A 27500-nucleotide genomic window follows, 5' to 3' on the forward strand; every position below is an offset into this window, starting at 1 on the left:
TTTTCCTTTTCCTTCTGCCTTCAGATTTTGGCATTTTCTACATAATTCCATTTATTTTCACTTTCAAGACCTACTCTATCATATCCTTCTTTTCCCCGTCTAAACGTACAACATAAGGCAGTCCAAATACCCTCTTTTATTCCTCTGACATAGAATACTCAGTAGAGATCAGACCTCCGCCGCGACAGCTTATTTCTCGACCTTTGACCTTGACCTTCTCAAATTTAATCACTTATAGCTTTTTCCATAAAGAGTTGAGTCCTGCAAGTTTCTTTACTCTACAATTAAAATGTTGGCCAGGAATCTGTTCACAAACACACACACACACACACTTTAAAAGCTATGTGAAGAAACATATAATGTCCCCGTTAGGATTGATTGATTGATTGATCGATTTTGAGTTTTCTGTTCTGGCAGGCGGCTATCGAAGGTCACTGACACAGATATCGTTTGTTATAAATAAAAACTTGAAAGAAAATTCAATCTAAAACAATAAAAGCAAAGATGTCCTTATAAAAATTAAATGGCTTTGAGAAGACCCGCTTCTGAAGTAAGGTTAAAAATACCACTAGCATAGTACGACATATATCTAAGAATCTTGCCAAGAAAGGACCTGCCATTTTCACCTCGAGCCGTAAACAGATATCTATTTCTTACTGTGCACTGTTAAAAAAAAAAATAATCGAAAATTTTCCGTAAAAATATAGTTCTCAGCCGTATTTCAGTAAAATATAGGCAACCGTAACTTTACCTTACTTTGTTATTATCTTTCACGGGTTGGTGACCGTAAGACAACTCATTTACCCGAATATATCCGCTTTTAAAACGATATATGTCAGGCAATATTTATTCCCAGATTTTTACCTTTTTTTTTTTTTTTTTTTTTTTACACTGCAAATATTTAACAGTGCTAAAAGTGGTGCATGTAAATTTTTAACAGTGCTAAAAGTGGTGCATTAGGTCACCAATCCCCGTTAGGATATACACCGAAATCCCTTTGGTATTAAAGTTCCTGAATGAACAAAACAACACCCCTTCGTCTCACCTCCTGAAATTTCGTCGGCGTGTGTTCAATGTTATCGGCGGCGGCCAAGGAGTCGTCCGCACCAGTGGTGGTACTGGCAAGGCGGGTGAGGGCCTCGTCCGACCACCGCCGAAGCTCGTCGTAGTTGTAGTCATGGTAATCGGATGAGTTGAAGACCACACGGTAATATGGAAACAACTGGGTTTCTTCAGCCATGCCGGTGATTCTGTAATGAGGAAAAGAGTTTTTTCTTTTAGTTTTTGAAGCCATATTCTATTCTGTTGGAAATGTTAATCAAGTGATTACTGCAAATATTGGTTATGTTTGGAGAAATTGTTACACAGGAAAGTACATATTTTCCTGATACATTAGCAGATTCATGTCTTTTATACTTCCTTAAGCTTTGGAATTCTTTCCCACCTTTCGTTTTTCAAGATTTATACTATCCATCCACTTTTCAAAACCCAATTTTGAAATAGACTGCTTTCTTTCCTTCTCCCCTTTAGTTCCATAAGCCCAGGATAAGTAAAGAGCGTCTGGATGCCCAAGCCATTGGCCTCTAAATTAGAAGAAATATATCCTAAAGATGATCCTCACCAGACGTCCCAGGGACTCGACTGCCTACTGTTTGTTTATCATTACATTTCAAAATGACATCCTCCAACTCTCATACAACCTAGACTCTAGATTCTAGAGAGTGGCATAAATAATAGTGTTGTCGGCCCTTTGAACCTCTAGTTGCATGTCCCACTCTAGGTGCCATGGGAAAAGGGTAAAAAAATATTTTCTCTATTGTACCTGAAAGCTGACTAGCTAAGCAAATACTGACACATTTACACTGGACAAATATAATTTCTTTATAAATATCATCCCTTCACCGTATTTAGATCAAACTCAGCTTCTTTTCATTTACGTTTGAAAATGATCGATGTCATCGCATGTGATCAATTATTATTATCATTATTATTATTGTTATTATTATTATTATTCTAAGCTACAACCCTAGATGAAAAACCAGCTAAAAGTTACGCAGTATAAGACTATTATGATACATCAATTTGTAACAAATAATGTTAGAACTTTCAGAATTTATAGAATAAGACTTAAAATAAGAAAAAGGGAAACAAAACTAATTCTAATGAAAAATAAATGATATATCTTGACTTGAAATCATCATCTCCTCCTACGCCTATTAACGCAAAGGGCATCGGGTAGATTTCGCCAGTCGTCTCTATCTTGAGCTTCTAATTTCAATACATCTCCATTCATCATCTCCTACGTCACGCTTCATAGTCCTCAGCCATGTAGGCATGGGTCTTCAAGATCTTCTAGTGCCTTGTGGAGCCCAGCTGAACGTTTGGTGCACTAATATCTTGGGGAGAGCGAAGAGCATGCTCAAACCATCTCCATCTACCCCTCATCATGATCTCATCCACATAATTTCTCTTAGTTTCACTTCTAATCCTGTTCTGCCATTTAACTCCCAATATCTTTCTGAGGGCTTTGTTCTCAAATCTACTAAATCTATTGGAGATTGTTTCATTGTCATACCATGACTTATGTCCATACAGTAACACCGATCTCACTAAACTGATATATTCTGATTTTTACATGTAATTTCAGGCGATTTGATTTCTAAGTTTTACTTCACCTAGCCATTGTCTGATTTGCTTTTTTCAATCTTTCACTAAACTCTAATTTTAAAGACCCTGTATTAGAGATCATAGTTCCTAAATACTTGAATGATTCTACCTCATTAATCCTTTCTCCTTCCCATGCTATTTCATCTTCCATTGCACACTAAGTTTTATCATCTCTGTCTTTCTTCTATTTATCTTCAGCTCAACCTTGTGTGATATTTCATGCATTTTGGTAAGCAAGCATTGCAGATCCTGTGGTGTTTTGCTAACAAGGACAGCAACATCAACATACTCTAAGTCTACTAAATTCCAATCACCAATCCAGTTCAATACTTCTCCACCATAACTGACTGTTCTACGCATTACAAAATCCATGAGGACGATAAATAACATAGGTGACAACACATACCCTTGGAGTACTCCACTGTTCACTGGAAATTAATTTGATAAAACTTCATTAACATAAACTTTGTACTTGCTATTCTCATGAACACAATCAAATTTACATATTTAAGAGGAATTCCATAATAACGCAGGACTCTCGACAACAGTAGCCGGTACATACTATCAAAAGTTTTTTTCATAGCCCACAAATGCCATCAAAAGGGGATTTCTATTTTCTACGCATTGCTGTACAACATGTCCTGAAATACATGTCTAAATTTCCATCCTTTAAGAAATTAGTTTTTTTTTCATTCTCAGTTTTCCTAAAATTTCACATAAAGTCAATCAAATCCAACCTAACTTGCACAGCATATAATACATTTTGTAGGTTTGTCTGTGGAAGTCTATGTATATTATGAAAAATACAAAAATAATAATGAACACTCTCATTCTGATGTTGATAGAAAATTTATATATAAAAAATTATGGCAAATCAAGACCAAGTAGAAAATTCTAAAGAGATCAATGCAGAACAGCCTAACATGCGTGGTAAACATCAAGTATAATAATTAACATAGTCATTTACACTCAGTCAACAGTAAGAGCCAAACCTAACACATTACAGCTGGTTCCTCCTGTGAATACAGCCATCTGTAATTGGTAAGTGCAGGATAATTACCGTAATGCAAGGTATGTCGAATAATCAGAGGGACGATTTCGGCAACCAAACAATGAGGTCAATTAGGATAAATGGGCCATTACCCAAGCAACAGTTAGCACTCATGCGACAACACATCCGGGCTATCGGTCATCTAAGAAATCCCAGATTATTCTCGTCATCTTTGTAATCATGTGTGATTATTGCGCCATCTGCTGACATTAGCAGAATAATATACACATAATTATTATTATTATTATTATTATTATTATTATTATTATTACTAGTTAAACTTTGAAGTGAAGACATTAGGAGGGAATTAGGAGTGGAGGGGATATTGGATTTATTGAAAGAGGACAACTACGGTGGTTTGGACACGTCAAAAGAATGGAAGAAGAACGATAACCAAGGAATTTCTTGGAATGGAGATCCCAAGGCAGAAGACCAGTTGATAGGAAGAAGATGAGATGGAGGGAAAATATAGTGAGAGGAGAGAGAGGAGAGGTGATGAATTCCCAAAGGATTGAAGAAGAGAAGTTGTATGAAGAGAGAGTTTGTTGAATTGCAACATCCTGATAATAGATTAATCATTCAATCTTATAAGTATACCATTTTAAATATTTCAAAATCGACAGAAAAAAAGAGAGATTTACGTCGGTTTTGTATACGAATAAAAAAAAATAACTGTATAATAAACGTTATTAGAGATGCGCTTTGTTGAATCGTTGGTTTAAAATCCAATTACATATCTGTCACAGAGAATGACAGATTGCCTGACGTGTCTGAACGGCGTAATTACCATTGGTTGTCATCCATTCATGTGATATATATCACTTTCTACTATTGTTTCACCTTTCTTATTGATTTACGGAAATATATCTTGATTTAAGGAATTTTGGCAATATGGCTTCTGATCCCATGAAGACAGCGCCAAATTATTGAGGGAGCCTATAAGGCTATCTGCTGAAGCATCAGAGGCCATTGCCTGGCCCTCCTTGGTCCTGGCTTGGGTGAAGAGGGAGTTTAAGTGCCGATTATATGTGTATATGGCCAGTCTCTATCAGGGTTTAAGTGCCGATTATATGTGTATATGGCCAGTCTCTATCACTAGAGGGATTTGGGGGAGCCTATAGTTCTATCTGCTGAGGCATCAGCAGCTATTGGCTGTCCCTCCCTGGTCCTAACATGGATGGGCGCTAATCATATGTATATATGGTTAGTCTCTATGGCATTGCCCTGCTTGCTAGGGCAAGGTCACTGGCCCTTGCCTCTGCCATTCATGACCGGCCTTTAAACCTAAACCCAGGGAAAAATCTGAAAGAGGTTGGACACCAAGATGGAATGAAGTAAGAATGGAGGTACAGTAGAATAATAAGAAGTTAACAGCAACTAGACTCCAAATGGACGGTGTAAAGACATTTCAGTAATGCTTGTTTTTTTTTTTTTTCGATTTCATTTAAATTTCCCTCTTTTATTTGCTCTTATATTTTGCTATACCCCCCCCCTCTCTCTAGCTCACAAGGATGGTGAGATTGCAGACACTAAAGGAACTATCGAGTTTGAGCGAGACTCGTACCCTAGTCCGGCGATCACCAACCAGAAAAAATCCACTTCACTTAGAACACAAAGTTGTAACGAAACCAAAACCATAATATAAATGTGTATATATATGTGTGTGTATATATATATATATATATATAATATATACTGTATATATATATATATATATATATATATATATAAATATATATGTATATATATATATATATATATATATATATATATATATATATATACACATTTATATCATTGCACTTAATTTGGAGAGAAAATTACTAATTCCTAAGAGGGGAACTTAAAACCAACAGCGATTGACTTTTGGTAGCGGTCACCCATCCAAGTACTAAACGGAATCATTGTTACAGAACTTCACAGATGAATAAACCCACAGTGAACCAGACATAATACAGTCTGAGTTTCTACCAAGAATAATCTTCGCTCCACAGACATGTAGAAGGAACCAGCTCTAATGCTCAACCAAAAGGTCGCCTACTCTATGCTCAACATCTGAATTGTATTAGATACTGTCGGATAACTCGATAAATTAACAATTCGAATTTTAATAACGGATTTTGCACACAAGCATAAAAATACACACACACACACATATATATATGTGTATATATATATATATATATATATATATATATACTGTGTATATACATATAAGTGAATGAGAGAGAGAGAGAGAGAGAGAGAGAGAGAGAGAGAGAGAGAGAGAGAGAGAGAGAGAGAGAGAGAGAGAGAGAGAGAGAGAGAGAGAGGACAATACACTAATCGATCAAATACGAAAAAAACGGTAGAAATAAAAAAAAACAATATTTTTCTTCCAAAAGCCGAAAGTAATACAGGAGAGAAAAGTGAAAATATAATAGAAAAAAAAATATGAAAATATTTTGTCGAATTCAACTCTTCTGAATTAACCGTCGTTTGTACAAAAGCGAAAGGAGTTAGAAGAGAGAGAGAGAGGCGCTGATCGAATGTTTACCTTTAAAGGTATAAAATCACAAGTTCTACGTCACTCTGTCTCTACGGTTTCTTGCTTGGCTCTCCACTCCTCTCCTCTCTTCCATCTGCTCTCAACTTGCTCTCGTTTCTTATGTCTCAGTATTTCATACCGTGAATCTCTCTCTCTTTATATATTAGCTTCTAAAATTGTAATGGAAAACTCAATTTATTAATTAGATGTCAATTCTTATGTTAATTATGCTTTGGCTAACAGTTTTTTTTTAGTTTATAAATGTGAAATTACTCAGAATACATTCAAAGTTAGTATGTTTGAAGGTTTATGGGTTAAAGGCCGCTCATGAATAGCAGAGGCAAGGGAAAGTGACATCGCCCTAGCAAGCAGGACAATGCCGTAGATATTGACCATGTATGATCAGCGTCTAAGTACCTTCTCCTTCCAAACTGAAACCAGGGAGGGCCAGACAATAGTAGACTTATAGGCTCCACAAAACCTGCCATCCTTAGCTCACAAGGATGGTGAGGTTGCAGACACTTAAACAACTAACGAGTTTGAACGGGACTCGAATCCCAGTCTGGCGATCACCAGGCTGGGACGTTATATATACAGTATATATCCAGTGGATTCTGTGAATCTCTCTCTCTCTCTCTCTCTCTCTCTCTCTCTCTCTCTCTCTCTCTCTCTCTCTCTCTCTCTCTCTCTCTTCTTCTTCTTCTTCTTCTTCTTCTTCTTCGTCATTAAATCCCCATCTCTAATTTAGTGTTTCCCCAAACCTATTATCTATATTCTGATTCCACGTCTATCGGATCTATTTCAGACATATGTCTCTCTGTCTATAAATGAATTTATTTTCTATGGCATCCTTACCATTCTTTCTCATTATTTCTTCTGTCTGTATATTTCCGTGTCTCGTATTTCAGTATCTTCAACTTCTACTGACAAACAACTCTTTCGAAGTTAAAAATCTCTTCTATCTTCATGGGTTATTTCTGGTTTTATTATTCTATTCCTATCACGTCTATTGGTTTTCATTATGCGTAATATTACTAATACTATTCCCTTTGTTACCATCGTCCCTCTATTCAAATCTCTCAGCGTTATCTCCAACAATATACCCATTATCGATTTATATAATCTAACTGTTTATTTAAGCTATCTCTGTTCCCATTCATACGATGTCTTAAGTAACGGAGACTAAAGATGATAAGACGCCTGTTACATAAGATAAATCAATCAGTCAATTTTGTTTAGGTCTCCCTGTTACACATGAATAATTTCACGGTTTTTCTTCTCAATGCACCAGCATTTCTGTCGAGTTATAACAGAAAGATTCATCCAAAATCATAAAATCAAATATATATATATATATATATATATATATATATATATATATATATATATATATATATAAATATATATATATATAAATATAATATATATATATATATATATATATATATATATATTATCAGAAAAACTAAGAATCTACGAACAGAAAACGGATACTCCACATAAAAAATAAAACGTTTCCGTCTCAGCCCACACAAACTAAAGGGGGATACACACGATTTATGTTGACAGAGTGAAACGTGAATGTAAAACCTCTCTGTAGCCAGTGTTCCACCCGAGAGAAAGCTAATAAGGAAAAGAGGCTTACTGCCGATGGAGAATGACGAATGGAAAAGCAAACTACGTCAAAGCAGAGGAAACACCTTCGCGAGAGAGAGAGAGAGAGAGAGAGAGAGAGAGAGAGAGAGAGAGAGAGAGAGAGAGAGAGAGAGAGATATATTAAAGTCGTGCTTCAAGGATGGTCCAATTCTAACCTCTGGTAGAACATCGCTTCCCCTCCCTGTCGGCGAATAGGAAGGCCAGTCGATGGACACGACCCATCCAATTAACCTTTCAAGAAGATATCGAAGAAATGGAGATATAAACAACAAATAGAATATCATCAACACACGTTTTTCGTTTTTCAGCTTGTGAGAAGAAATATATATTCGAAGGTTCTCATTATAGTCTTTTCTTTGATTTCTGACATCTTTTTTTTCCGACATTCTCAAGATGTCTAACAATGACATTGGAAATGTTGCAAACGGTATAAATTACGCACAATATATGTATTCGCTCTTCTTTTGATATCATTGTTTTCCAAGACGTTAAATAAGGATAGAAAGATCTCATTCCAATTTTTAGAAAAAAATTAATATAAAAAACATGACTTTTCGAAATGATTAACATTATCACTGAGCTTCAAGATGTACACAACAAAGAAATTTTTCTAAGCATCAAAAAGAAGTTAATTTTTTTTTTCATATCAACTAATAATCCAAAAATATTAGATTCACCATTTCCAAAACATAAAATAATATTTCATTTGGGGGGTGGGTCGAAAAATAAGGTGTTTACAAATGTACTATGGAGTTATAACAGTTATATCAACTTGACACTAGATGAGTCTATTACTTGGTCTTCTAAATACTTTATTTTTTTTTTTATATGTCATGTATTGAAATACCTTGCCTGCTTCCGTTTATCATCATCAGTATTATTATCATTACTATTATTGTTGTTGTTGTTGTTGTTGTTGTTGTTGTTGTTGTTGTTGTTATTATTATTAGCTAAGCCACAACCCTAGTTAGAAAAGCTAGATGCTATAAGATGAATGGCTCCAACAAGAAAATATAGCCCTGTGAGGAAAGAAAATAAGGAAATAAATAAACTATATGAAATGTAATAAACAATAAAAATAAAATATTTTAAGACCAGCAACAACATTAAAAGATCTTTCAAATGTAAACTATATACGCAATTTCAACCTATGTATTATTTTTTTAATATTTATCATCAACACCCTTTTTTTTTGGTTCTATCAATTGGTCTATACTGCAGGCAAAACGTAAATAAATAAATTAAAGAATGAACTCTACTCTGAAATTTCACCAAAAGGATTATTCCTTTCGTTCACCGTGTGATTAGAAAATTCTGAATCTATATAATCACAGATGTTACATCCGTCGGAATCTCAAAGTTTCCCTGTAGCTAAAAAAGAAAAAAAAATAATAAGAAATACGAAAGCAGTAAAAGTCAGGACACAATTCTCGCCGAGCCAGAATCGTCTCCAGTCTAGTAACTTTGAAAACGAAAAAATGCAGCAAACTTTGAGACATTCTGTTCCCGTAACATTATGTCCTTTATTTCTTCTCCTGCGATGCCTCCATCCGGCAATTATATTTGTTTCTAACAGCAAAAGTGTTATATTGGTAAAATTCTTCGCAAAAACTAGAAATTTCTTCTTTCAAGGAGTTAACTACAGCACTGTAATTGTTCAGTGACCACTTTCCTCTCGGTAAGGGTAGAAGAGACTCTAGCTTTTGTAAGAAGTTCTTCTAGGAGAAGGACACTCCAAAATCAAACCATTGTTCTCTAGGCTCGGGTAGTGCCATATCCTCTGTAACATGGTCTTCCACTGTCTTCTATTGCTTAGATGCTGATCATACATGGTCAATCTCTACGACATTGTTCTGCTTGCTAGGGCGATGTCACTTTCCCTTGCCTCTGCCATTCATGAGCGGCCTTTAAACCATGAACCTTCAAACATGCCAACTTTGAATGTATTCTGACTAATTTCACATTTACAAACCAAAAAAAAACTGTTAGCCACAGCCTAATTAACATAAGAATTGACATCTAATTAACAAAGTGAGTTTTCCATTACAATGTTAGAAGCTAATTTCCCGGAATTTCCCTTCAGCTGTTCCAGTGAAGAAAAAGTTTCTAATTTTTACGAAGAATCCTATTCAGCCAGAACGTTACGTGATGATGACATCATACCTTGTTGCATAACAAGTATCATCTGGCCATATTCCTCCAAAACAACATTAGACAATGAACGTAATATGAATACACATACATACTTACATACAGTACATATATATATACATATGTGTGTGTGTGTATTAGTCAATGAACGTAATATGAATACACACATACATAATACATACATACACACACACACACACACATATATATATATATATATATATATATATATATATATATATATCACAAGTACACGTGATTTCAATCAATGTAAATATTACCCACGAATGGCATTTAATATACATCCACTTGGAATTCATTTTATGGTAACAGCTTCTGATCGGGTGGAGATTCGAACCCCCACCTGTTCGGCTGGAAAACATGCCTGCAGAGACTCTACAGACTGAGCTATCTGAGTGGATGTATATTCCCAAAATAGAATTCGGTATTAAATGCCATTCGTGGGTGATATTTACATATATATTATATATATATATATATATATATATATATATATATATATATATATATATATATATATACATATATATATATATATATATATATATATATATATGTATATATATATGTATGTATAAAAGTCTATATTCTGTGAGTTCAGTTTCTCTATTGGTCCACTTTAATCTACCGACGAAGGCCTAGGCATGAAATTCTAATAAAATTGGATCTGGTCTCAAAGTTTTAAAAACATATACAAAATCTGAGTTCCTTGGTGACAGTTAACATACTGTATATGGTCACAATACTTTATGAAGAATTCATCACGATAACGATTATAAAAAGAATAATGCTCTTTAGGTCTTTAAGAAAATCTATTATGGGAGCCATACTACAAGATCTGAGTCATTCACGTATTCAAAAGTGTTCCAAATAATAAATTAAACGATAAAAATTGTATATTGAAGCATTCATTATAACGAATGAATCATCAAACCGATCTAGCGTCAAGCAAACTACAATGTTAAAAGCATCTCTAACACAAGAGTTCCCTTATAAAGAACTGGCTTCTGATAGTATCACAATAGTTTCGCCATTCCTGCAAGTGTGAACTTTCTATTGCTTAAATGATCTTCATAATCGGGTAGTTGAATCTGAACTTCAAAAGTTCAAACTTGCAGCAAATTTTTTTAATGTTGAACAGGCTGACATAAGACTTTTTAAGTCTATATATTAGTTATCTTTTTTAATATTTAAGTTTTTTTAAATATTCTATTTTATTTTTTTCATCACTTTTGATATCGCTTATCTATTTCCTTGTTTCTTTTCCTCACTGCGCTATTTTTCCCTGTTGGAGCCCTTGGACTAATAGCATCCTGCTATTCCAACTAGGGATGTAGCTTGGCTAATAATAATAATAATAATAATAATAATAATAATAATAATAATAATAATAATAATTCCCTTTTTCCCTAGAGAACCAAAAAGGCAATTTCCATTAGCCTCTAAAGGATAACTTCCATTGCCATTTTAGGGATCATTCCTACAAATAGGGGCATCATAACGCTTTACGAAGGGCTCCTATACCCTTGGATATGGTGCATTAGTATTCCAAGCCTCTTGAACTTCATAGAACAACATTGTTCAAAACATACTATAGCTGAATATAATTCTAATAAGTAGAAAAGTTCCTTTCCCTACTCTACTGTATACCCCAAGAGTGATATTGTCCCTAGCAGGCTAATAATGACTATACTGTATGTATGTATTGTGGCCACTACGTACTTACAAAGTTTAGCGGGAAGAGAGAGATTCTTCAGAGTGGTTTTAACCAAATGGGGTAAGATCTACCTTGTCGAGCCACTTGGTGTTTATTTTGATGGAGAAATTAAGACTACGTTTAATTCTTTTTTATCTTTATTTTTTTTCTGACTCCCCTTACTTGCGATTTACAACAGTTGAATAACTCCTTAGCCCCTAATTTAACTGAGAGAGAGAGAGAGAGAGAGAGAGAGAGAGAGAGAGAGAGAGAGAGAGAGAGAGAGAGAGAGAGAGAGAGAGAGAGAGAGATATGCAATAAAATTTCCCATTACCGTACTTTGTTAAATGAAAAAGGAGTATATTTGAAGCTCTTTTAAAAAGATAAAGTGTATATCCTTTCGCTGGTAAGTAGAGATTTTAAAATCAAAATGGCTAACCTAAAAACGGGTGTCATTTTTTAATTAATCTACACGGTGACTTACTCACCTCCTACAAATCAAAGCTGCGGTATTTTCTCGCGCTAACTTTTCAATATACAGTAATAACAAAGTGAGAAGTGTTATCATTATTACTATCACGAGCTAAACTACAACCCTAGTTGGAAAAGCAGGAGGCTATAAGCTCACGGGCTCCAACAGGGAAAATAGATCAGTGGGGAAAGGAGACAAGGAAATGAATAAACTACTCGAGAAGTTATTAACAAAAAAAAAAAAAAAAAAAAAAAAAAACCATGAAGAGAAATAAGATGGCGTAGCGTGCCCGAGATGGTTCCAATGTAGTACTGTCTGGCAAGTCAAGGGATCCAATAACTCTACCAGTAGTATCTGAATGGGTGGTTGGTGCCCTAGCCAACCTACTACCTACTATGATTCTTGATATCTATCAATTTGTAAAATATTTTACGGATCTTTTACTTGGAATTAATATGAAAAGCTCTTCCTTTATAAAATATACGACAATGAACAGTAAACACAGGTGTTGAAAATTGATCGAGAACTCATGACTAAGTAGGTGTTTCTTACACGTCTATCAAAAGCAAAATTAATAGGAACTTCAAACTGTTCTAGAAAAGTCCGTAAAAGAAAATGAACTCCAGATACTGATCTTTATCTGTCTGAAAATATAATTACGCTAAAGTTCATGTTTATATTAATGAAATATTTCGCGGATAAGCATAGAGGGAATCAGATGATCAAATAAATAAACACACTATTTAACATCGCTATTCAAGGTAAAAAAAAAAAAAAATCAGTATTTTTCAGTATTTGTAAAGAGCCTTCATCTTAAAAAAAAAACCCTCAAAATGAAAAAATCTTGACGGGCCGATTGTATGATACCTGGGGGGAAAGACTACTGTATTGAAGGGTCGACTGTATGATACCCGGGGGCAAGACAACTATATTGACGGGCCGATTGTATGATACTTGGGGGCAAGACTACTGTATTGACGGGTCGACTGTATGATACCCGGGGGCAAGACAACTATATTGACTGGCCGATTGTATGATACTTGGGGGCATGACTACTGTATTGACGGGTTGACTGCATGATACCCGGGGGTATGATTACAATATTGACGGGCCGATAGTATGATACCTGGAGGCAAGACTACTGTATTGACGGGTCGACTGTATGATACCTGGGGGTATGATTACAATATTGACGGGCCGATAGTATGATACCTGGAGGCAAGACTACTGTATTGACGGGCCGATTGCATGATACCTGGGGCCAAGACTACTGTATTGACGGGTCGACTGTATGATACCTGGGGGCCAAGCTACTGTTTTGACAGGCCGATAGTATTATACCTGGGGGCAAGACTACTGTATTGACGGGCCGATTGTATGATACCTGGGGGCAAGACTACTGTATTGATGGGTCAACTGTATGATACATGGGGGCAAAACTACAGTAATGACGGGCCAATTGTACGATAACTGTGGGCAAGACTACTGTATTGACGGGTTGACTCTATGGTATCAGGGGGCAAGACTACTGTATTGATGGGCCGATTGTATGATAACTGGGGGCAAGACTACTGAATTGACTGGCAAATACTATGATACCTAGGGGCAAGACTTCTGTATTGACGGGTCGACTGTATGATACCCGCGAGCAAGACTACTGTATTGACGGGCAGATACTATGATACCTGGGGGCAAGACTACTGTATTGACGGGCCGATTGCATGATACCTGGGGGCAAGACTACTGTATTGACGGGTCGACTGTATGACACCTGGGGGCCAAGCTACTGTTTTGACAGGCCGATATTATTATACCTCTGGGGCAAGACTACTGTATTGACGGGCCGATTGTATGATACCTGGGAGCAAGACTACTGTATTGATGGGTCAACTGTATGATACATGGGGGCAAAACTACTGTAATGACGGGCCAATTGTACGATAACTGTGGGCAAGACTACTGTATTGACGGGTCGACTCTATAGTACCAGGGGGCAAGACTACTGTATTGATGGGCCGATTGTATGATAACTGGGGGCAAGACTACTGTATTGACGGGCAAATACTATGATACCTAGGGGCAAGACTTCTGTATTGACGGGTCGACTGTATGATACCCGCGAGCAAGACTACTGTATTGACGGGCAGATACTATGATACCTGGGGGCAAGACTAATGTATTGATGGGTCGACTGTATGATACCAGGGGGCTAGACTACTGTATTGATGGGCAGATACTATGATACCTGGGGGCAAGACTACTGTATTCATGGGTCAACTGTATGATAATTGGGGGAAGACTACTGTATTGACGGGCCGATTGTATGATAACTGGGGGCAAGACTACTGTATTGATGGGTCGACTGTGTGATACATGGGTGCAAGACTACTGTATTTACAGGTCGACTATATGATAGCTGCGGGCAAGACTACTGTAATGACGGGCTGATTGTATGATACCTGTGGGCCAGACTAATGTATTGACGGGCAGATACTATCATACCTGGGGGCAAGATTACTGTATTGATGGGCCAATTGTACGTTACCTGGGGCAAGAATACTGTATTGACGGGTCGACTGTATGATACCAGGGGCAAGACTACTGTATTGATGGGTCGACTGTATTACGCCTGGGGGCAAGATTATTGTATTGACAGGTCAACTGTATGATACCTGGGGGCAAGACTACTATATTGACGGGTAGACAGTATGACACCGGGGGAGGGGGGGAAAGATTTATGTATTGATGGGCTGATTGTAAGTTACCTAGGGACAAGACTACTGTATTGACGGGTCGACTGTATGACACCTTGGGGCAAGATTTCTGTATTGACATGTTAACTGTATGATACCTTGCGACAAGACTACTGTATTGACTTGTCGACTGTATACCTGGGGGCAAGATTACTGTATTGACGGATCGACTGTATGACACCTGGGGTTAAGACTACTGTACTGATAAGTCCTCTGTATGACACCTTCGGGGAAGACTTCTGTAATGACTAGTCGACTGTATGATACCTGGCGGCAAGACTACTGTATTGACTTGTCGACTCTATGATACCTGAGGGCAAGATTACTGTATTGACGGGTCAACTGTATCACACCTTGGGGCAAGACTTCTGTATTGACTTGTCGACTGTATGATACCTGGCGGCAAGACTACTGTATTGACTTGTCGACTGTATGATACCTGAGGGTAAGACTACTGTATTGACGGGTCGACTGTATGACATTTTGGGGCAAGAATTCTGTATTGACTTGTCAACTGTATGATACCTGGTGGCAAGCCTACTATATTGACTTGTTGACTGTATGATACCTGCAAGCAAGACTACTGTATTGACTTGTCAATGGTATGATACCGGTTGGCAAGACTACTGTATTGACTTGTCGACTCTATGATACCTGGGGGCAAGACTACTGTATTGACTTGTCGACTGTATGATACCTGTGGACAAGACAACTATATTGACTTTTCGACTGTATGATATCTGAGGGCAAGATTACTGTATTGACGGGTCGACTGTATGACACCTGGGGTTAAGACTACTGTATTGACGGGTCGACTGTATGATACCTGGGGGCAAGACTTCTGTATTGACTTGTCAACTGTATGATACCTGGCAGCAAGACTACTGTATTGACTTGTCGACAGTATGATACCTGAGGGCAAGATTACTGTGTTGACGGGTCGACTGTATCAGACCTTGGGGCAAGACTTCTGTATTGACTTGTCGACTGTATGATACCTGCGGACAAGACTACTGTATTGATTTGTCGACTGTATGACACCTGGGGGCAAGATTACTGTATTGGCGGGTCGACTGTATGACACCTTGGGGCAAGATTTCTCACTTGACTTGTCAACTGTATGATACCCGAGGGCAAGCCTACTATATTGACTTGTTGAATGTATGATACCTGCGGGCAAGATTACTATATTGACTTGTCGATTATATGATACCTGGGGGCAAGACTACTGTATTGATTTGTCGACTGTATGACACCTGGGGGCAAGATTACTGTATTGGCGGGTCGACTGTATGACACCTTGGGGCAAGATTTCTCAATTGACTTGTCAACTGTATGATACCTGAGGGCAAGCCTACTATATTGACTTGTTGAATGTATGATACCTGCGGGCAAGACTACTATATTGACTTGTCGATTATATGATACCTGGGGGCAAGACTACTGTATTGACTTATCGACTGTATGATACCGGTTGGCAAGACTACTGTATTGACTTGTCGATTGTATGATACCTGGGGGCAAGACTACTGTACTGACTTGTCGACTGTATGATACCAGGGGGCAAGACTACTATATTGACTTGTCGATTGTATGATACTTGGGGGCAAGACTACTGTATTGACTTGCCGACTGTATGATACCTGCGAGCAAGACTACTGTATTGACTTGTCCACTGTATGATACATGGGGGCAAGACTACTGTATTGCCTTGTCGACTGCATGATACCGGGTGGGAAGACTACTGTATTGACGGGTCGATTGTATGATACCTGACAGCAGGACTACCAGGGAAACGGACCCGAACGTTATTTCAAAAATTTAAAAAGGCACACCTGGATACTATGGGAGCGTTTATTTTTACAAGTAAACAATGAAATAAAATACTGAAAACATAATATCCTTAGATAGTAAAACGCTAATTAAACAGAAAAGGACGGAACGGAGTAAAAACTGACACTGATACGTATTTGAAGGTTTAAAGGACGCTCATGACTGACAAAGAAAAGGGACAGTGACAGTTCCCTATCAAGCCGGACAATACCCTAGAAACTGACCATATTACATATGATCTGCACACAAGCCCCCTCTCCACCCAAGCTGGGACCAAGGAGGGCCAGGCAATAGTGGCTGATGACTCAGTAGATAGACCTATATGTTCCCTGGAACTTCCATCCTTTAGATCACAAAGATGGTGAGGTTGCCGAGACCAAAGAAACTAACTAATTTGGCCGGGACTCGAACCCCAGTTTTCGTTCATCAGTCAGGGACGCTACCAATTAGGCCACCACAACCATATCATATAAATACTCGAAAGGATAAAAAATAAAGTGAGGTAAATGTGAGTGACAAGAGGAAAAAGTGAAAGGAGAGGATGGTTATAAAATAAATAAACAATCAAAAAGAGAAATGGGAAAAGAATACATATTGAAAATAAAGATGTAAAAAACCAAAGTGATAAAAAAATTATATAAAACATAAATGATAAAGGATACATGAAGGCGAAATTTTTAATAAATATCATAAAAGGAGAAAAGGAAGGACACAAAGAGGCAACAAAAAAGTCACAATAAAAAAGAAGAGAAGAAAATTAAAGAAAGAAAAGTTGATAAAAAAAATAGTTACCATCATATACAATGAAAGATCATATCAAATAATTTATAAAAAAAAAATAATATGGAATCGTAAATAGGAAAGGAATGAAGAAAGAGAAGATAAAGAAAAAATAATTCACATGAATGAAGTGATCAAGAAGAACGAAGCACACACACAAACAGAGAGAGAGAGAGAGAGAGAGAGAGAGAGAGAGAGAGAGAGAGAGAGAGAGAGAGAGAGAGAGAGAGAGAGAGACTAGTGAAGAAATGCCGAGAAGAGTAGATATAATAATAAAAGTTGTACTGGAAAAAAGGAATCAATATATTATATGAATACTGTGAAATTGACGGTGAAAATCATACATGGAAAATAAATCGAATAGGTTAAGAATAAAAGAGCTGGAAAGAACGTGTTGCCAGAGATCAGAAGAAGGAATAGAGGGAAATGAAAAAAAAAAATAGCAAAAACATAAAAGAAATTGAAGAAACTATACCAAGAGAACATAATGAAAGGAGAATTAAATTGAATATGTTACACATAAAAGAGATGAAAAGATAGTGTTGCCAGAAATCAGAAAAAAAATAGAGGGAGGTTAAAAAAAGGGCAAAAACATAAAATAAATTGAAGAAAAAGAAAGGGCAGAATAGAAGCTCTACCAAGAGAACAAAAAAGAAAGGACCAGCCGAGTGTCATGATGTCTATCCTCGGCGACTACCTTCGTGAGATTCATTAAAGAAATTCCTTCCCGAAAGGATTTTTATGGCCCACAACGATAAGAGACAGACCGCCCCTTCCGTCGGCAGATATGCCAGAAGCAAGGGGTAGCAGGGGAGGAAAGGGTATGGCACTGGAGGTTAAGGGAAATGTTTGGGGGGAGGGGGGGGGAGGGAGGGGTTAACGTGGCTCGTAAATATACAAGCGCAGCAATGCAATTGCATTCCAGACAGGATCCGATTCCTGTCCACTCGCATAAATCTCGTTATTATTATTATCGTCTTCTCCGTTTCTTTCAGTCTCACGTCCGAGAAGAGCAATGTTATGACATTTACTTTCGGCATTCGTTGTCTGGCGGTGATATGCCCCAGGTAGGAAATTATCTGTTTTTTTTTTCTTTTCTTTTTTCCAACTAAAATCAGCCATATCTCGGGATTGATGTTCCAAAATGTTGGTGGATTAATAACCATTAATGAAATGTATTTTTTAAAAATCTCAATTTCACTGTATACAAGAATAACGCCAAAGATGACAATATTGGCGACTAAGAGGGGATAAGTTAAATCTGGAAAGATTAAACATGGACAGAAGAACCACATTACGATCATAATTTATTTCACTGTTTTTATATGAAATACATATATTGTACACATATTATTGCAGATATACTGTATAGTACAATATATATATATATATATATATATATATATATATATATATATATATATATATATATATATATATATATATATATATATACATATATATATATTCATAAGGTGGAAATATATCGTGTTAAAGAGAAATAAACTTCTCCTAATGTTAGGATCGACACATAGAGCGTTTTTGTAAGTGTATAAACATACACTGTATATATGTATGTGTATATATATATATATATATATATATATATATATATATGTGTGTGTGTGTGTGTTTGTGTATACATACATACGCACATAAGCACAGACACACACACATATGTGTATATATATATAATATATATATATATATAATATATATATATATATATATATATATATATATATATATATATATATACATACAAAATGCCTTGATGAAGAGATTCTTTTAACCGTTTCTTACCCTCTGTGTTCAGAAAGTAAAATGTTTAATTTGAGGTTATTAGGACTCAGTAATTTCCTTGAAAGTATTATACGCAGGTGACATATAGCCTTTGGAGGCACAACCCATAAGATACATTTCTTATACTTTTATAAAAGGTGACTAAAGGTATGACAATGGTGTTACTTTATCACTTACTAAGTCGTCTTGTTTACAGCATTTAAATGGTTTGAACATCTGATAATTGGCCTTGGTTTCCCCGAAAATCAAATGGTCTTGGCATTAAAACGACAATCACATTTACTTCTTTCTTTTAATGGTAAATTCATCTATCTTAAATCATATAAAAAAACACAAGAACGGCTAATTTTCAAAGGACTTTTCTGATATACTCTACGGACTATACTATGAATATTTCATTACCTGCTATTTCTACCGAGGTCCCTAATAACATAAGCTTTAAAGCTTATTAAAACTGAATATTGTGGACCCTTTTCCCTTCATGAGTGATCCATGGGTACTAGAAGATAACTGGGAGGTTCATTCTTTTACCGCTGAATCATGAATGATCCCTTATACATAGTAGTTTATCAGCAACATAAAATGAACCTGGATATATTATTCATATAAGATTATAAGTGATTCCATTCGGAGGAACCATCTGTGTCGAATTATAAAAAGGCTAATTAGTATCATTATTGCTAGCCAAGCTACAACCGTAGTTGGAAAATCAAGATGCTATAAATCCTCGGGCTCCAACTGGGAAAAATAGAAAAGTGAGGAAAGGAAACAAAGAAATGAATAAACGATAAAAGTAATGAAAAATTAAGATAAAATATTTAAAAAAAAACATTAACATTTGAACAATAAAACACATAATTCACATATGGACTAAAAAAGAATTATGTCAGCCTGTTCAATATAAAAACATTTTCTGCAAGTTTGAACTTTTGAAGTTCTACTGATTCAACTACCGATTAAGATCATTCCATAACTTGAAATCTTTATAAATTCCCTATACAGGGGTCATTTATTATTTATCAGTTAGGAGATGGTCATCATATTACCTTAAATTTTGGGGGGCACTGCAAACTATCAAAGGAAAGGGCCACGGAGGAAAAAATACTTAACTAGGATAGTGTGTTCAATGATAAACTTTATCAAACCTTAATATGATCTTAACTGATTCCAAAACCAACATTTACCATTCAGGATTTATGGTATTTTTCGTAACAACATAAGAAACCTGTGAGTTTATTTACGACGAATATACCATTACAAATATTATATAAAAGTCTTGATTTTTCCCCTAATACTTCAGAGGATGAACTCAATATAAAAATATGCTATAAGCCCAAGGGCTCCAATAGCGAAAAATAGCCCAGTGAGGAAAGGAAATAAGGAAATAAATAAATGATGAGACTAAATCAACAATAAATCATTCTAAAAACAGTGTCATATAAACTATATGAAGACTCATGTCAGCCTGGTCAACATAAAAACATTTGCTCCAACTTTGAACTTTTGAAGTTCTACTGATTAAACTACCCGATTAGGAATATCATTCCAGATCTTGGTAATAGCTGGAATAAAACTTCTAGAATACTGTGTAGTATTGAGCCTCATGATGGAGGAGGGCTGGCTATTAGAATTAACTGCCTTGACTATTATCTTAAAAAAAACTATTTAATCTACATTTCATACTAATTTCCTGAGAAGTTTGTTAAATATTAGAGCTGCAAGCTTTCAATGGAAATAGAAAGTCAATCGGTAATTTAAGATATTCTACATTCCTAATACATCTCACGGTTTTGTAGGCGCTCACATAAATATAAAATTATCCGTTCACCATAAAACAAATTCTTCAACTTCATAGTACAGTCAATGTGATTAAAAATTCAGCTCATACTTTGACGAATTCGACTCATAATTTTTCGGGATTTAAAAAGAGAAATGTATTTCTCTACAATATCGACTTCATCAAATGATAGATCAGTTCTTTATTTGAAGAATTCAGTAAACACATTTTGGTATAATTTTATCATTTTTACAATGATAAAAATAATCAATTTTTTTAATGAATTTAATACAAATCATAATAACCGATCGTTTCATGTCTTGAATTAAAACATAATTTTCGTGAGCTCAATAAATTCCTTAATTGATGAACATATTTTATAAATAATATACCTTCAATTACTCATCTCATAGATTTATTCCATCGTCTATCGAGTTCAATTCATGCATATTGCCATATTTTAAAATTCTATAAAGTTAGTCAATTTAAAGTTTGAGGAATCCGGTAATAAACTTGAAATATTAATTACACGTATAAATAAATCCAGAAATACATATTTTTTACATGTATGCTGAAATATAGGCCAGTGGTGAGTGAGCCTAGTCGGCGACATAAGTCTCTTTTTACAGTTTATATTTGAAAGATTTATATTTATGTTGTTACTGTTGTTAAAATATCTTATATTAATTATTCATTACTTATGATGTAGTTTATTTATTTCCTTTATTTTCTTTCCTCACTGGGCTATTTTCCCTGTTGGAGCCCTTAGGCTTATAACATCCTGCTTTCCCTACTGGGAAAACATTCCATCAGTAAAGATTGGAATAAAGAACCAGATTATTCTTGGGATTAAAATCTGTGGTTGATATCATGAATATTATACAAACATAACGCAAAACATTAAATATTAAAGAATGATAAAAATGCCTTATTTCAAATGCAATTATTTTTCTTTACTTGTGCTTCGACCCCTAGGCTTTTCATTTAACTTTTTTTTTTTAAATAATAGCAAAGATTGTATTTATATTTATTATTATACATTTATAGTGTAGATATACACACACATCCATACACACACACTAATACACACACACATATATATATGTATATGTATATATATATATATATATATATATATATATATATATATATATATATTTGGAGCTCGGATTTTCTTGGATGCCACAAAGGTATCATCTATTCATATATATATATATATATATATATATATATATATATATATATATATATATATATATATTTGGAGCTCGGATTTTCTTGGATGCCACTAAGGTATCATCTATTCATTATATATATATATATATATATATATATATATATATATATATATATATATATAATATATATATATACATTATACACACACACACACACACACATATATATATATATATATATATATATATATATATATATATATATATATATATATATATATACATATATACATAAACATAATTCAATACTATTCCTAAGAGCACCTTCCATTAATTTCATTCTAAACCTTGTATAATATTTACAAACATGAAACTAAAAGCACACAGGAGCCGTAAAATAAACGAATATTGTTTCAATTTTTACATAAAAATCATTCTAAAAGTCTGATATAGATGGCATACAAATAGTTTTTATCTAAATCTTTCCAGCTGAAGTCCAATAAAAGTATGAGACTAAAAGCTTACGAAGTAAAAAAAAAAACTTAAAATTATTCTTTTATTCTCAATTTTGGGGTTTGTTAATTTTAAAAAGATTTGAATATAAAACAAATAATCATTTTCGCGTTCTCTCTCAAAACTTTAAGAGGCAATATACAATAAAGAAACATTTTTAAAATTTTCAAAGGAATTTTGAAGCAATAAAAAAATTCGATATTCAAAAGTAGCGCATATTCGTATACGTGGACAGTATGTATATATATATATATATATATATATATATATATATATATATATATATATATATATATATATATATATATATACATTTAATATATATATATATGTATGTATATATATATACCCTTTCTGAACGGGGATACCATATTATTATTATTACTTACTTACTTACTTAGTTACTTACTTACAAGCCAAGCTATAACCCTAGTTGGAAAAACAGGATGCTACAAGTCCAGGGGTTAAAACAGGGATAAATAGCCCACTGAGGAATGTAAACAAATAAATAAATAAACTATAAGATAAATCAAAATCAAAATCAAATGTTTAAAGAATAGTAACAATATCAAATTAGATCTCCCATATATAAATTAAACAAATAAAAAAAAAAAAACAAGAGGAAGAGAAATGACATAGAACAGCGTGTCAAGTGTACTCAAAAGAAAGAGAGACAGTGAAAGGCCGTGGTACAGAGGCTATGGTACTACCCAAGACTAGAGAACAGTGGTTTGATTTTGGAGTACCTTTCTCCTAGAAGAGATGCTTACCATAGCTGAAGAGTCTCTTCTACCCTTGCCATCAGAAGAAAAGTAGCTACTGAACAATTACATTGCAGAGAAGAACTGAATGTGAAAAAAAATAGGCCAGACTATTCGGTGTATGTGTAGGCAAAGGGAAAATTAACCGTAACCAGAATGAAGTCTCCAATGTAGTACTGTCTAGATAGTGAGAGGACCCAATAACTTTTTATAATATCTCATAACGTAGTGAGAGGGTTTGTGTATCGCGATGATCAGCCAAGCTGCACTAGTCAAGGCCACCTCTACTAGCTTGGTTTGCTGTGAGCGACCGGACGAAAATCTCTCACCATCACCAATCCGCACTGACCAGCGTGGTGATGAAAATTGGTAAACCATCCCAGACATTAATTGACTTGTCTGGGGCCTTTGTCCTGCAGTGGACTAGAAAACGGCTGCATTTGTTGTTATACATACATAAATGTATATGTAAACACCTGCACATGTTTATATATATGTAAAAATAATATATACTGTATATATGTGTATGTATAAATTGGAGTAGGGTGTGCCTTCCCTAATATTTATCTTCGCTGCCATGAGGCTGAGTGATACAGCCCTTGATTTACATTTGATAAGTTCTGAACCACAGGAAGATTAAACTTTACTGGTGCAACACCTCTTATGGTGGAATGTTTTACATACACATACACACACACATATATACATATATATAAACATACATACATACATACATACATACATACACACACACACACATATATATATATATATATATATATATATATATATATATATATACTGTATATATAAACTAGTATGTGCATGGTTGTGTGTATTATCAATTTACTCATAGACTAGCATAATAACCATAAATTCTTTAGGTTTGGCAAAGTCTTGTTGAATAAAATAATACAGACAAAAACTGAAAAGAATATAAGGAATTACAAAAACATTGGGACTGTCACAGCTGCAGAGTGGCAACAAAATAAACAAACAATATCTGGAAAGATGTTCATCCACGAGTTATTGTCTGTTGATTTTGGAATAACGTCTTAATTATCGCCAAGTTTAAGCTATATTTTGAAGTAATTAAAATGGAATAGTTTTTTCTCGACATTGTTTGGTGGTTTTTCAGTATACCTGATATTTCTTGGAGAGCATGATGTGTATATATAATCTAAATGCGCAGGTATATGACTGCACTTTGCATTAACATTTATGACGAGAACATAAGTTGAAAAACAAGATAACCAATACATAAAAAAGGTAAAATCGTAAGTATATACAAGAAATATAATTATAAAATCAAAGGGTCAAAATTTCTATTCAAAGGAAAATGACGAATACTCATAACTTATGATCTGACAGAGGCCTAAAGAATGATTTTACACCTCTCAACCTTCTTTTTCCCTTCTCCCTTCTCCCTAAATCCCTCCGTCACAGGGCCCCTCCTCTCATAAACCATTAGCGTAATCATTATCGTAAATCTTGCGATTAAGACGTCATTTTAACCTAGTTGGCAACTTACCACACGTCCTTAGTTCAAGAATATGAACACATACACTACCTAAAGATATAAACTTGAAAGAAAAAAATTCATGTTAACATACCGAAAATATTTGGAATATCGATTAATAAATGAAAAAAAATAACCTTTCGAAATTATGCAAATTTCGATAATTTATCAAAAATACAAAACGCAGTATATAAATTATCAGATCTTACACTGCAGTCCATCAAAACGCTTCTCTGTGGCACTGCAGTATACGGTGAAAAATATGAAAAATACAAAGTAGAATAATTGTTCTTTAACAATTAAAATTATCACTGAAAAGCAGCTCTTGGTGTGTGCCTTTCCGAAAAACTCATATGTACATTGCTATACGTTTCAGGTATAATTTTGCATTATGCACTCAAACCTATTTACATTTTAAACAACTAAAATATCCATCGGGTTTCTTAATTCCAAAGAAACTCTGTGTGCTGCAAAGTTTTAGGTGTATATTTACATGTAGGTGTACGTGGTATATGTGTATGTAGAGGCCAACTTATAAATGCCACTGGCAACATAAACAACGTATCCTCCAAGAATGTAGGTGACCTAACCAATAGGATCAGACATCTTGATCGTGCACTTCCAGATTGAGGACTTGTGTCTTCCACCATTTCTTTAATCATTCAACCAGTTAGATTCTAAGATGTATAATTGCCATATTGCCCGGAATTGAATTGAATATAAATTTTAGGTCTTAATCCAAGCACTGGAGCATCAAAGGCCATTCAGCGCTGTATAATGCAAATTAATCAATCATACCCGTACACTCACAGGATTTGGTTATTATTATTATTATTATTATTATTATTATTATTATTATTATTATTATTATTATTATTATTATTATTATTATTATTATTTGCTAAGCTACAACCCTAGTTGGAAAAGCGGGATGCTATAAACCCAGGGGCCCCAACAGGGAAAATAGGTCAGTGAGGAAAGGAAACAAGGAAAAATAAAATATTTTAAGAACAGTAACAACATAAATAAACATTTCCTATATAAACTATAAAAACATTAACAGAACAAGAGGAAGAGAAATTAGATAGAATAGTGTGACTGAGTGTACCCTTAACCTATAAAACCAATCACACAACTTTCATACAATAATATCTAAATGCAAATAAGGAGGGATTGAAAGGATTAAAAAAAACAAATTAATGAACTTATTTAAAGCTCAAGATATGAACCAATAATCTGTATAAATTTTTTTAAAGTTCAGGGTAATACAATTTTCCCCTCAGTATATCTCTTGAAGGTTTGTCCTAGAGTAAATGTCCTCCTCTGAAGATTAAAAACAGGACAATCGACTAAAATATGTTCTATTTTCACTTGAAAGGATGATCTGGAATTTTATTATACGACATTGGTTCTTTGTCCCAAGGTTTTTTTTTTTTTTTTTTTTAATAAAGTCCTTCGTTTGGCCATTACAGGGTTCGTATTTACTTCACATGGTGGGAATAAAGATATCTCAAGTTGCCTTATGGACGAGGTTGGATTGAGAAGACATGTCCCTCTCGGTCTCTTCTCCGTAAGGAAAATACGTCCAATCAACTTTAATTGAAGCCAAACGTCAGACTCCAATGTCTAAAGAACGAACGAAAGTCCAGAAAACAAGAACGGCTTCCATGATTCATCGCGGAAATGTTCGATGCGATAAGTGACTTCAACGTGTCTGATTCATTATATCACATGAACAATAACTCACCGACAGAGTTTTCTTTATATAAATTTTGCTGTGTTTTGGGGTAATTATATAGTTTCTCGTATCAAAAACATTAATTAAAAGACTAAGTAGGATTAATGTAAATAAAAATGTATATTCAAGCTCGATTCACACGCTTCATGAATTGCAAAATAGTAAAATTCAAGAAGGAAATGTTACCGTATTTCAATCCTTAGAAACAAAACCTATGATCTTTTTGTATCTATTAAAATTCATATTTCTTATTCTTAATGTCAAGATTATCACCTATATTTCTTACCACCAAGCTAATTCGTTACCCAGTAAAGTGGGTTAATGAATTAACCAGTGAATTATGCGTTAGGATTTTCTGCCATTTTCGAGTTCATGCAAAGGACTTACCGCCATTTTCATCCTCATGCAGAGGGGATTTCACCCCAATTTCACCCTTATGCATTACGGTCATTAGGACCTAATACGTATGGAACTCTCATATTTCGTCTAATTATCTCTTATTCCCGTTTTAGGGAAAAAAAGACTGAGTTGTTCCGATTGTAATCACGAATAGCATTAGCCAACACAAAAAGTCCATTTGCATTCATTAGCTGGTGGGTGTCTT

The 27500-nt window shown here is 34.8% G+C and overlaps 1 protein-coding gene across 1 annotated transcript in view; it reads right to left on the reverse strand.

The window, feature by feature from the left end:
* The window catches only part of mAChR-A (muscarinic Acetylcholine Receptor, A-type), a 476079-nt gene that overhangs the window by 151747 nt on the left and 296832 nt on the right, over nucleotides 1-27500 (reverse strand). Inside the window, 1 exon segment of the mRNA XM_068360814.1 lies at nucleotides 1046-1250. Within this exon segment, the coding sequence (XP_068216915.1) occupies nucleotides 1046-1240 (195 nt within the window). The 5' untranslated portion in view covers nucleotides 1241-1250.

Source organism: Palaemon carinicauda, chromosome 37 (assembly GCF_036898095.1).
Source record: "Palaemon carinicauda isolate YSFRI2023 chromosome 37, ASM3689809v2, whole genome shotgun sequence".
Lineage (NCBI taxonomy): Eukaryota > Metazoa > Arthropoda > Malacostraca > Decapoda > Palaemonidae > Palaemon > Palaemon carinicauda.